A 13,611-nucleotide genomic window follows, 5' to 3' on the forward strand; every position below is an offset into this window, starting at 1 on the left:
TAGGGAATTAAAAATAAGACGGCGTAGCTTTAAAGTCACTGGGAAGAGTTTTAAAGGGAATGTGAGGGATAAAGAATTCAGAGGAGTTTTACAAACTGAGCAGGTTGGGACTTGTTTCACTGGAACATAGGAGGAGGAGGAGAGGTGATCTTATAAAAATGTATAAAATTATGGGAGACATACATAGGGGTGAATATACACAGGCATATTTGCTGGGCTGAGAATCAAGAATCAAAAATCAAGAACTTCAGGGCTTAGGACTAAGGTGGAGAAGGGAGAGATTTAATAGGAACCCTTTTTTACCCAGAGGATCATCTGCCAGTGGACTGAGCTGCCAGAGGAAGTGGTCAAAGCAGGTACATTAACAACACTGAAATCAGTGTAGGCCAAACATAAGCAAATGGGATGATCTTAGATGGGAATCTCAGGTATTCTGGTCATTGGACTGAAGGGCCCATTTCTGTACTGAATGACTCTCTGACCTCTTTTAAAAAAAAAACACAACTGATGTCTGGCATGCACTGCCAGAGGTGGTAGTAGAATCAGATACAATTATTGCATTCAAGAGGTATTCAGTTCCACACTTCAATCAGCTGGGAGGTATACTCACGGAGGCAAATAGGATTAATGTAAATGAGTAGAACTGCAGGCATGGGCATGGTGTCAGAAAGGCCTGTCTCCATGTTATACGACTCCATAACTACCTGGTGCTGACACCTGTATGTGTATAGTTCATCTCTTTGCTTTCATCAGGAATGCAGTAAATACATAAAGCTTTAATACTTCTCTCCAATAACATTACGGTGTTTGAGGTACTGAATTAGTAAACACAAGCTTATTAATATCTGGTGCTTAATCTAACTACAAGTTAGTACGAGCCAAGACAACAAGGGTTAACAAACTTGACAATTGTGTGGGTATCACAGACTTATGAATTTTCATCGAGCATGATTAACCTCATTTTCTCATAATGACTGTAAATTTATCAGAAGCAGGGCCAAACTGCAGCTGGCGTCCCAAACATTTAACCATTCTCATACTTGGATTGTAATGAAGGCACTCCGCATCAAGCCCTCCCTTCATAGACTTTTCTAGTGTTATGCTGAAGAATGCATTACTTAATCCCATGCCACTAAAGGCTGGAGGGTTCTTCAATGGGAAAAGCTGATATTAACTTTCAGTTACTTTACTTCAAGACTATATGTATATTGAGTTATCCACGCTTTTTATCAACCTATGATTACATTTTTGAAGCTTACTACAACTCAAATAGCTTCTAAATATCTCTAATATGAAAATTGTTTAGATCTGCAAAACAATAAAAGGAAAAAACCTCTCAGCTTTACTGTCAATGTCACTTTCTGGCAAAGGCTTTAAGAGAATTTTGTGGGCCTCAAATGTTTACACCAGAGATTTACACAAACAGGAGCTTACTGCTAAACGTAACCATCCACACTTAACCTAGCTAAGAACTGGGGTAGGTAAAGACAGGCCGATCAAGTACAATTTGGCCAAACATGATTCATAAATAGATGCCCACTTTGTCTTATATTAGAACAAATTCTTGAAATAGACCCTTTCATATAAATGGACACAAAAATAGAAATTCATTTCATGGAAGTTAAAAACTGAACCTGTAAAGTTATTTGCCTAACACTGAAATGCATCAGACCAACTGGGTTGAGGATGGAATGGAATTTACTTTGTACACAGGTAACACTTGGTTTTATTTATTGACAGATCATGCACGGTAACAGGTCCTTCTTGCCCAACAATCGGCACTGACCATTACACAGCAAACTAACCCATTTGTTCTTTAGAATGTGAGGTGGAACTGAAGCAACCAGAATAAACCCATGTGGTTACAGGGAGAAAGTATAAACCCCTTACAGACAAGTGCAGGAATGAATCCAGGTCACTGGTATTGTAATAGTATTATACTAAATGCTACGCTACCATACTGGGCAAATCAAGGTAAAACAAATCAGATTAAAGGTGTACTTCAACTTACCTATGCAGTTCATTCTTAAAGGCCTTTTCTCCTATGGTCCACTCTCCTCTCCTATCAGATTCCTTCCTCTCCGGTCCTTTACCTTCCCTACCCACCTTGCTTCGCCTATCACCTTCTAGTTATCTTCTTTCCCCGGCCCCCAACTTCATATCCTGGCAAGTTCCCCCTTCCTTTCCAGTCCCTGAAAAAGGGTCTTGGTCCGAAAACTCTGCTGTTTTTTCCAATTCCATAGATCTGTTGAGTTCCTCCACCAATTTGTGTGTGTTACTCTGGATTTCCAGCATCCGCAGAATCTCTTGTTTGGTGCCTTTTGAGATGATGCGTTAATAGACTGGCATAAATTAGAATTAAATATACCTTGTAGGTCATATAGTGAATTTGCAGAAGTGGCTTTTTCAGAAGGAGCCTGGGTGATTGGTTTGAGGTATGTTCTATATCCTTTCAATATTGATGCCATAAATCGCAAAAAGGCCTCCTGAATTTCCATCTCCAGTGATATCATCTTTTTATGCCAGGAAAAATCGGCCTCTATTGGTGTCATCTCGATAGCAGACCCTTCCTGTGCTCTCCTGTGAACTAAACCATAAAAAAGAATCAATCCAAATCAATTTGCCAAACAGTATGTAATTTAAGTAAGGAAGTAAGTGAGAAAAAGGAAATAAATTTAATAAGTGTATCATTTTTATCTGAATTTGTGAATGTCAACAGAACAGTCCAACTTCCAGGACATCTGCCCTCACCCCACCAGAAATAGGGTTCCTCTCGTCCTTACATACCACCCCAATAGCCTCCGCATCCGGCACATAATTTTCTGAAACTTCCACCATCTCAAACTGGATCCCACTACCAAGCACACCTTTCCCTCTTCCTGGCTTTCCGTACGGATTGCTCCCTGTGAAACGTCCTTGTCCATTCATCCCTCTCCATTGATCTCCCTCCTGGTAGTTATCCTTGCAAGTACAACAAGTGCCATTCCTGCCCCTATACCTTCTCCCTCACTCCAACTTAGTGCCCAAAACCGTGCCTGTTCTCATCGGCACGTCCACAGATGCACCGTGGATTGCCATTTGGTATGAAGTCACCAACGCAGAGGATCAGAAAAGGCTGCAGAGGGTTTTAAGCAACCACCTTCATCATCGTACTGGCCACCCCACCACTGAGGATATCTTCAAAAGGCAATCCCTCAAGAAGGTGGCATCCATCATTAAGAATCCTCACCATCCAGGACATGCCCTCTTCTCATCCGGGAGGAGCAGGAGCACGAAGACAGACACTCATTGTTTCAGGTATTGTTTCCTCCCCTCACACTCAGAGGGCTGAATGGTCCAGGAACACTACCTTACTGCTTTACTCACTTTTTGCACTAGTTGTACATAGTTTCTTCACATTTCTTATTGTAACGTATAGTAATTTTTTAAATGTCTTATTGTACTGCTGCTGCAAAACAACAAGTTTCATGATATACATCAGTGATAACAAAACCCGTTTCTGGAGCATCCTGCTAATGACAGGCACTTAGAAATCATTTATAAAGGCCATCACGGTGGTCCAGAGCAGCGATTCAGGATCAGCCACAACATGCAGGTTAGTGAAAGCCTTGTGGCCACAGAAGGAAAGTTTGGACAAGGGAACAGATTAGGTTTATGCTCAGTACATGCACTAAATCTTGATAATCTGGGCCAAGAACATAACACCGAGAGCCCACTGCTGTAAGTTTAATACCACTTCATATTTGGCAACTGCATTGCTGTTGAAACTAAATGAACAATATTTTTAAATGTAAAACTACTAGTTTAGTTCAAAGGATAAATTGGATTTTTAAAAAATTATTTGTAAAGTAATGCAAAATGAAGTTTTTGTTTTTTAATGATTGAATTAATAACATATTTAGAGATTACCCCTTTGAGTTACTTATCTGCAATTTAAGGGGAAATAAAAAGCAATTTTTAAAGATATTAAAATCAAACTTGCATGCAAAATACTGTATTCTTAATGAAAATACTTTTTACTTACTCAATGAAAGCTGATTTTGTAGACTCACTAAAGAACTGAAGAGATTCTTCCCAGGTTTTTTTGGGAGTTGCTTCCAGGTTAAGTTCTTCCTGTCATCAGATCTTAAAAAAGTAAGCAAAAACAATGAAAGATAAACCAACATACAGCTGGCATGGTGACCAAAGAATGCAGCAAACTTACAAAAATCTTAATCTAACAATGTCTGGTTTAAGACCAGTTCATTACTCTCTAATGCTCAGCTTCATTTCATTGTAGTTAACATGATTCGAACATCTTCATTTGCACGTACATTGGTACCTGGGTTCCACAACTTTTTTCATTCCTAAACATTTATCATACATATGCACCCAGTCAATGCATTTTTCTTGCGTTATCACCAAGCTTATATTGAGAGATACCCTGAAGTTTCTACAACAATTTCTTGTGTGTGTGTGTGTGTGTGTGTGTGTGTGTGTGTGTGTGTGTGTGTGTGTGTGTGTGTGTGTGTTCCCCCCCCCCCAGTAAAATTTTGGATACTCTTTTACGTGGTGTACAGCTTAACTGTTTGCCAAGGCTGAGACAATTCCCCAAGCTCAACTCACTGAGTAGTTGGTAGTCTGTTACTTGAAATATTTAAGTCAAAGCTGTGTAAGATGATTAACACCAATACAGACAACACTTGCATTTATTCCTGCCCTGATGAAAATATACAAACATTTTAGCTTTATCACAAGTTACCCCAAAGATAAAAATACTTACATATATATCGTATTTGTATCTAGGTCCACACACGCAACATCCAGAGGTGGGTCATTAAGATCAAAATACCGTGAATCAACACCAACAATAAATGGAATTGGTGCATTGAGGACTCCAGCTAGGGACAATGGACAGAGTGGAATATACGGACACTGCCAATGAAAAGGAAAAATCATCTGAAAAAGAAAGTACAAAAAATTAATTAGTTTTCTTTCCAATGAAAAATGGTAATAAAAATCCAGACAGTTTAATGTTAATATACCAATACTTACAGTCACAACAGCTTCAGCCACACCTGTCAATACAGCAGGCCTGAGAGAATGCAACAAAATCTTGTTTTCCATCAAGACTAAGTACAGTAGAATTGCACAGTTTTCAGCACCCAAGTTCATCAGCAAAGTGCTAAAGTTTGCTCCTCTAGAAAGAAAAAAATTGTGCTATTGTAGTTTTCTTTAAAAAGAATTAAATGTAGTTATAAATTGGTGTTTTTTTAAAAAAAAGTCATGAGTTCACAAGGAGCGTACATTGGAAAATATATCGAATGAGATGTTTTCGTGGATTAAAGTTGGAAACATTTACCTAAGTTAATTTTCCCAAAGCAATTATTCATGCTATTGCTAACAAAGTTATGCAAAGCAACTAACACAAAATGCCATGATAAATTAGCAAACAACAATACTTCATGATGCACTATAATATTTAAACTCCAAAATGATCATCTGAGCAAAACCAGTTCCAGAAATTCAATTCCAACTCTTCAGTTTCTGCAATCTTCCTTCTCAGCCCCCACTGTTTCTGCTTTCTCCAAGATAGACATTAGGAATAGATCTTTCATAGACAATGCCTTTGAATAGCAACTGAAGATTTTAAGATAATGGCACATATGTAGTTTAGCAATGCAACAACTTAATGCTAAATAACTCAAGCAGTGATCTCTTTATAAGATCAACTAAAGCTGTAAATTATGGGAAAGAAACATTTTAAGTTTTAACACGAAGCTCAACAGCTAGTGGCACAATGGTGCAGCGAATAGAATTCCTGCCTCACGGTTCCAGTGACCAGGGTTCAACTGTAAATACTAATCTGCTGTTAACAGCGGCTAATTCAAACATACTCAAATAGGATCAGATAAATTTAACTGAAAATTTGTGTAGTTGTGACTTTAGTCAATAAAACTCAGACATTCACCTTACCACTAAGATTAACACTCTGGTAGCCTTGCACTTCAGCTGATCATATTCTGTACTGAACCTATTGATTTTTTTTAAAGTGAATGTTGGAATAAACTAGTGGCAAAATTCACTGACAAAACTGCTCAATACACTCCATTTCATAATATTAGTAAATGACACTTGGTCAGTTACAACATTTTGTCTCTGCAATGAGTTGTGACAAACTTGATCACACGTCCAAACTAATCTAAGTTCAACAATTGCCAACTTCACTCCAAATCTGCAGCTGCTTCTATTGTAAGGTAAGTGGGTTAGGAGGAAGACTAAGCATAAGGCTCACAGCAGGATCTAAAGTTTTATTTTGTTGTACCTTATTTGGAAATGCCAAATGTTGATATTGGCTACGCAATGTGGGAGTGGCACATCATCAGCATTTTAGCTTGGGCATAGAAATAAAAATAGCTTTTCATAAAGTCATACCTTTGAGTGCATATATACACACACAATACAAACACAAAAAAAGTCTGCACATGCTGAAAATGTAAACCAACACACACAAAATGCTGGAGGAACTCAGCAGGTCAGGCAACATTTATGGAAAAGAATAAACTGTTGATGTTTCAGACCAAGGCCCTTGTTCAGTACTGAGAAGGAAGGGGAAAGATGTCAGATTAAAAAGGTGAGTGGGGGGGGGGGGAGGAGGAGAAGGAGACTGGCTGGAAGGTGATAGGTGAAGCCAAGTGGGTGTGAAAGGTGACATGGAGAAAAAGGAATCTGATAGGAGAGAAGAGTGAACAGTAGGAGAAAGGAAAGGAGGAGGAGGAGGAGAAGAAGACCCGGGGGAAGTGATAGGCAGTGAGAAGAGGTAAAAGGTCAGAGCGGGGATGGAGGGGAAACAGACCATGGGGGCTGCTCCTCTACCCTGAGTGCGGCCTCATCCAAGTTGGAACGGGAATCAGAATTAAAATGTTTGGCCACCAGGAAGACCCGCTTCTGGCAGATGGAGTGGAGGTGCTCAACAAAGCAGTCCCCCAGTTTATGACAGGTCTCACCACTGTCGAGAAGGTTGCAACAGGAGTACCAGACACAATAGATGATCCCAGCAGATTCTCAAGTGAAGTACTGCCTCATCTGGAATGACTGCCTGGGGCCCTGAATGGAGATGAGGAAGAGAGGGAGGTAGTTTATGGGCAGGTGTAGCACTTCGGCTGTTTGGGGGAATAAGTGCTGGGAAGGAGATTAGTGGGGAGGGACGAATAGACAAGGGAATTGCTGAGGAGCAACCCCTGTGGAAAGCAAGTGGGGAGGTAAAGATGTTTAGTGGTAGGATCCCTTTGGAGATGGTGGAATTCCATAGGATAATGTGTCAAATGTGTTGGGTAAGGAGGCAAGGACATGAGGAACTATCACTATTAAGGTGGTGGAAAGATGGAGTGAGCAGAGATGTATGGGAAATGGAGGAGACGTGGGTGAGGACAGATCAATAGTGGCAAGAGTGAACCCCCCAAAGGAGGACATCTCTGATATCCTGGGACAGAAAGCCACATCCTGGCAACAGATGCAATGCAGGGAAAGAAACTGAGAAAAGTAAAAAACTGAAAAAAGGAGACCTTCAGAGATGGAGACAGAGATCGAGAAAAGGGAAGGAAGTGTCAGCGACGGACCAAGTGAATTTAAGGGCAAGGTGAAAGTAGGAAGCAAAGTTGGTAAAATTGCCGAGCTCTGCGCCAATGTATTCATCAACATAGTGGAAGAAGAGTTGGCGAGTATAACTGGGGAAGACAATACAAAATAACTTGCTATTCTGTTTAAACTTAGAACTAGTCACCCTCAGTAGGACCAGAACAGAAGTGCTACAGTTAATGCCTCTGCTTCTCTGCAAAGAAAGTTGGGGTAAAACAAAGACAGACATACATTCCAAATTGCTCAAAATTACACTGCAAAGGGAATCACTGCAGTCTCCCCTTTGGGAAGACTGGGCAAAAAAAAAAAAAAAAAAAATCAAACTAATGTCATGATGTTTTTCACAAATTATGGTTTCAGTGCAAATATATTAGAGAACCAATAGCAGTCAATATGATTAGTAACACAAACCATCCTCAGGGTAAGCTCACAAGTGGAAACAAAAAAGTTGCAAACATTCAAATAGCATGTAACATGCCTCTTTGGATATTCATTTTGATCAACAAATTTATTAAGTTTGAAGTTAATTGAAACTATATAAAAATCAGCAAGGTTCATACATTTGAATAAAATATTTTTACTTAAAATTTTCAACTGGAAATTAAATACTGAAGAAATGTGCAAAATGAAAAATAAGAAATCAAAAGTAGATCAGCAAGTTATGTTGGACTTTATAGAACTTTAGTTAGGCTGCAACTGGAGTACTGCATACAGTTGTGGCCACTCCATTATAGAAAGGATGTCGAATCTTTGGAGAGGGTGCATAAGAGATTTACTAAGATGTTGCTTAGATTAGAGGGCATAAACTATAACAAAAGGTTAAACAAACCTGGGTCGGTTTCTCTGGAGCAGAAGAGGCTGAAGGGAGATCTGATAGAGGTTTATAAGGTAATGCGAGGTATAGATAGAGCACACAGCATCTTTTTCCCAGGGTTGAAATGTCTAACACCAGAGGGCATGAATTTAAGGTGAGAGTGGGTAAGTCTAAAGGAGAAGTGAGGGGCAAGTTGTTGTTTTTATTATATACAGAATGGTGGGTGCCTGGAATGCACTAGCTGGGATGGTGGTAGAGAGCTTTAAGAGATATTTAAATAGGGTACATGAACACGAGGGAAATGGAAGGATATGGACATTGTGTAGGCAGAAGGGATTCATTTAGATGGCCATCTGATTACTAGTCCAGTTGGCTCAGCACAATATTGTGTGCCGAAGGGCCTGTTCCTGGGCTATACAATCTGAAGAATATTCAAAGGAAGAAAGCCACCCCATTTATATACAGGTTGAATATAGTAAAAACATCTAGGTACATCTAGGTATGCAGATGGTCTGCATCCCAGAGTGCTTAAGGAAGTAGTCCAAGAAATAGTGGATGCATTAGTGATAATTTTTCAAAACTCTTTAGATTCTGAACTAGTTCCTGAGGATAGGAGGGTGGCTAATGTAACCCCGCTTTTTAAAAAAAGGAGGGAGAGAGAAACCAGGGAATTATAGACCGGTTAGCCTGAAATCGGTGGTGGGGAAAATGCTAGAGTCAGTTATCAAAGATGTGATAACAGCACATTTGGAAAGCGGTGAAATCATCAGACAAAGTCAGCATGGATTTGTGAAAGGAAATTCATGTCTGACGAATCTTACATAATTTTTTTGAGGATGTAACTAGTAGAATGGATAGGAGAGAACCAGTGGATGTGGTATATTTGGATTTGCAAAAGGCTTTTGACAAGGTCCCACACAGGAGGTTAGTGTGCAAACTTAAAGCACACGGTATTGGGGGTATGGTATTGATGTGGATAGAGAATTGGTTGGCAGACAGGAAGCAAAGAGTGGGAATAAACAGGACCTTTTCAGAATGGCAGGCAGTGACTAGTGGGGTACCGCAAGGCTCAGTGCTGGGACCCCAGTTGTTTACAATATATATTAATGACTTAGACGAGGGAATTAAATGCAGCATCTCCAAGTTTGCGGATGACACGAAGCTGAGTGGCAGTGTTAGCTGTGAGGAGGATGCTAAGAGGATGCAGGGTGACTTGGATAGGTTAGGTGAGTGGGCAAATTCATGGCAGATGCAATTTAATGTGCATAAATGTGAGGTTATCCACTTTGGTGGCAAGAACAGGAAACCACATTATTATCTGAATGGTGGCCGATTAGGAACAGTGCAACGAGACCTGGGTGTCATTGTACACCAGTCATTGAAAGTGGGCATGCAGGTTAGCAGGCGGTGAAAAAGGTGAATGGTATGCTGGCATTCATAGCAAGAGGATTCGAGTACAGGATCAGGGAGGTTCTACTGCAGTTGTACAAGGCCTTGGTGAGACCACACCTGGAGAATTGTGTGCAGTTTTGGTCCCCTAACCTGAGGAAAGACATTCTTGCCATAGAGGGAGTACAAAGAAGGTTCACCAGATTGATTCCTGGGATGGCAGGACTTTCATATGATGAAAGACTGGATCGACTAGGCTTATACTCACTGGAATTTAGAAGATTGAGGGGGGATCTTATTGAAACGTATAAAATTCTAAAGGGATTGGACAGGTTAGATGCAGGAAGATTGTTCCCAATGTTGGGGAAGTCCAGAACGAGGGGTCACAGTTTGAGGATAAAGGGGAAGCCTTTTAGGACCCAGATGAGGAAAAACTTCTTCACACAGAGAGTGGTGAATCTGTGGAATTCTCTGCCACAGGAAACAGTTGAGGCCAGTTCATTGGCTATACTTAAGAGGGAGTTAGATATGGCCCTTGTGGCTAAAGGGATCGGGGGTATGGAAAGAAGGCAGGTACAGGGTTCTGAGTTGGATGATTAGCCATGATCATACTGAATGGCGGTGCAGGCACGAAGGGCCCAATGGCCTACTCCTGCACCTATTTTCTATGTTTCTATCACACATTTTTTGAGCAAAATTATAGACCAAGCTACATGAGGGCATATGGAACATGTAAACAAATGTTTTAAAAATAAGTGAGGTCTTAAGAGGGTTAAAGGTTAAAAACAAAGGATTAAATGCAGAAATAAGGAGTAACAAATTACATGAATAAGGGCAAAAGGTTATTGTTACATTACCTTTTATTTCCTCTTAGTTCTACTTACCTTAAAGGCAAGGGTGTTGAAACTGGCTGAGACAGAATCAATGCATCAAGTGCAGATAGCTACAAAATGGAAAAACATTCAGTACCCAGTTAAACTGAAATCAAGCTAATATTATCATATTCGTAAAAAGTAAAAAGCTCAACTCTCCACAGCTAATTTTGTACAACTAGCAATGTGCATACACATTACCTGAACCAAGATTCTTGGCCTCTGGGCTGATGGGAAGGGAACATTATGCATGAAGTGGGATATATGCCTATAAACAATATAAGAAAAGTCTCAAAAATGATAAATGGCAAAACAAAAATGACTATAGTTAGTTTGCAGTAAACAGAAGGGCAACAAACATAAAAATAGTGCTATTACAACAAATGGCTCCAGACAGTATCAATATTAATATGCTATGATCCAGATCTGATACTGACTGTACTGTTGTGTACGATTATCAACTAATTTAACCAAACTAAAAAAAAAACAAAATGGCTAGGTATTAGCTAAGCCAGAAGACAAATAAATATAAAGCCATGGGGTAGAGGAAACTACCTGGTAGTTTTAAATGCTGAGAAAGTGACTGCTCATATTAACAGAAAATGCTGGGCTCATGCAATCCTTTACATCTGTCTTCAGACAGGAAATTTCTTTCACAGTAAAATGTCCAAACTAATGGCTGTTAATGAGAAGTCTTTTTTTTAAGCAATTTCAGATTGTGATTGTGACAACCTTAATGGCAAATACAAAAAGTACTACAAGTGTTTGTTTCTGCTCTATTCACTCATGGGCTTAAATCCTGCCAAAGCTTATGAAGCCTCAAGTATAATGACAGTGGAGTATGAAGCCATTCTCAATCGATATCCAAGGTTGTGAATGAGCAGTTACCAGGGCAAGAAATCCACCAGCTGCTTGGGAACATCAGAATCCTCCAACATTTAATTGGTGATCATTGTTGCTTAAAAAAATCCCAGAAGTGAAACAATCCACCACCGTCACTCCCATCCTTGATGACCCTTACTTGTCCAGTAAGTCCAACACAAAGCTCAGCTTTCTATATTTATACCTTTCTATGGGTTTTGCCATTTTCCTCAAAGTCAAGGTCAAATTTATTGTCATAGGGGCAGTGAAAAATATACCTGCTCAGCATAACAGACTTTTAGTAAACTGGAGTTATACTCCACATTTCAACTTGTAACCTTCAAGACTTCCATTTATTCATTCCAGAAAAACTTGAAGCTGCTATGGCTACATTACTTAAACAATTAGTGTAATTATTCAATTTATTTAATTCTGTATATTAATTATTAAATTTGGCAAGATGCAGACAATGCAGTGATAATAGCATTGCGTGATCCCACAATAGGTAATATTTATGACTTTTGTTTAATTATAGCATAAATCGTTTGGGATAACTGATCACCAGGAATGCTTGAACAAGGCTAAAAAAAATTCAAAAACAAGATTGATCATACAATTTTTACACCAAGCCAAAAAACTTCTCAGAACAAACTAATGGACCAACCGGGGAAAGGATCTTAATTAGCAATCATTTGTAACATCACAGAATGTATAAATAAATTTAGTCTTTAAAAAATTTAGACCTGTCCAATTGTTAATTATCAAAAGCAGCATCATATTCAAGTGGGTTGGGTGCACAAAGTCCCTACAGTCGAAATTACACTTCAAACATTTTAATTTACAAAGCTTAACTAATTAACTTTGGTTGATTGGAAGGGGAAAACAGAAAGTGCAGAAGGGTCACCTGATTAAACCCAAACAAGATAGAAGTAAAAGCTAGATGAAAAACAGGAAAAAGATAAGGGTCTGGGGCTAGGTAGGAAATACAACTAGAACTTTGGAATCCACTTCTGGGTGTAACTGTTAGTATTTCAGTAGGGCCGTGCACTTACTGCAGGATTGGAGCTTTGACAAAACTGTTACTGTTTACATAGTGACAGCATACAGTACAGTTTGCATTTATTGCCCTATCAACTGCTTACACTCAAACAACCAAAAAAAAATGAAAGCAGCAAAAACACATGTTACTAAAAGCATTGCCAGAATTGAAAAATTCAATTGGCACAAATTCTTGGCAAATGAGAAGATGATTCAAATCAGACTATTAACTTGACCAAAATCAAATTAGCACTTGCAAACTCATCAATAGAAAACATTAATTCTCTTGCTTGTCACAGGTGCAGTTTGTAGTTCCAGTACTACTTTTCAGATCTTTTGCATTTCCTTTATTTTGTTTTTATGAAAGAGCAAGAAGAGTGCTTGGACATTCTCGGTAACCATTTTAAACACTGAAAACAAAATACAAAATATTTCCATTGTTGAAAATTTGAAAATGCTAGAAATACTCAGCATGTTAAGCATCATTTTTAGCTACATAAGCAGCACTGATATTTCAGGTTATCTTACACCAGAACCAGGAACCTTAGGTATCAAACATTTAAGTTGCAAGGAAGAGTGAAAGTTGAAGATAAAAAAAATACCTGAAATGAGATGAAGACCAAGACAAACTGATCAACACACATTATGGTGGTGATGATTGCAAGAAAGCAATGAAGATTTGTTAATGTGGTGAGGAAATGTAAATAATTGGGGAAGAATGAGGAAAAATGGATGCACTTCAGTCCATTCAGCCCAGTGGAGTGGCACCCCACACAGACTTCCAATCTGCGCCTTCAAAGGCATAAAAATGCCCAAAACAGGCCTCTCATGATCTGAGTCAACAGTCAACAGTCCCTCCCCCCTCAGTCCAGGATTGATAAAAAGACTTGTAAAATCTCAAGAAACTGTTACTTTTTGAGTTTAATTTTCCTGAAATGTAACTACTGGTTAAGAAACTCCCTTTCTCGGCACCAAATTATTTCTCTTTTTATCTCATTTGCATCCAAAATCATCCTCCAT

General features: G+C 39.1%; 1 protein-coding gene across 3 annotated transcripts in view; it reads right to left on the reverse strand.

Annotated features, from left to right (window-relative positions):
- dennd4c (DENN/MADD domain containing 4C) overlaps positions 1-13,611 on the reverse strand; it is a 149,569-nt gene that overhangs the window by 78,570 nt on the left and 57,388 nt on the right. For 2 of the 3 annotated variants that reach the window (XM_072281796.1, XM_072281795.1), the window contains 6 exons: positions 10,894-10,960; positions 10,705-10,763; positions 5,035-5,179; positions 4,763-4,938; positions 4,025-4,125; positions 2,369-2,587 (listed from right to left, as the gene is read on the reverse strand). In XM_072281796.1, coding sequence (XP_072137897.1) covers positions 2,369-2,587; positions 4,025-4,125; positions 4,763-4,938; positions 5,035-5,179; positions 10,705-10,763; positions 10,894-10,960 — 767 coding nt within the window. Of the gene's footprint in view, positions 1-2,368; positions 2,588-4,024; positions 4,126-4,762; positions 4,939-5,034; positions 5,180-10,704; positions 10,764-10,893; positions 10,961-12,881; positions 12,979-13,611 lie in introns of those variants that run through there. The other variant, XM_072281797.1, reaches the window with a different exon arrangement.

The sequence above is a fragment of the Mobula birostris genome, chromosome 17 (assembly GCF_030028105.1).
Source record: "Mobula birostris isolate sMobBir1 chromosome 17, sMobBir1.hap1, whole genome shotgun sequence".
Lineage (NCBI taxonomy): Eukaryota > Metazoa > Chordata > Chondrichthyes > Myliobatiformes > Myliobatidae > Mobula > Mobula birostris.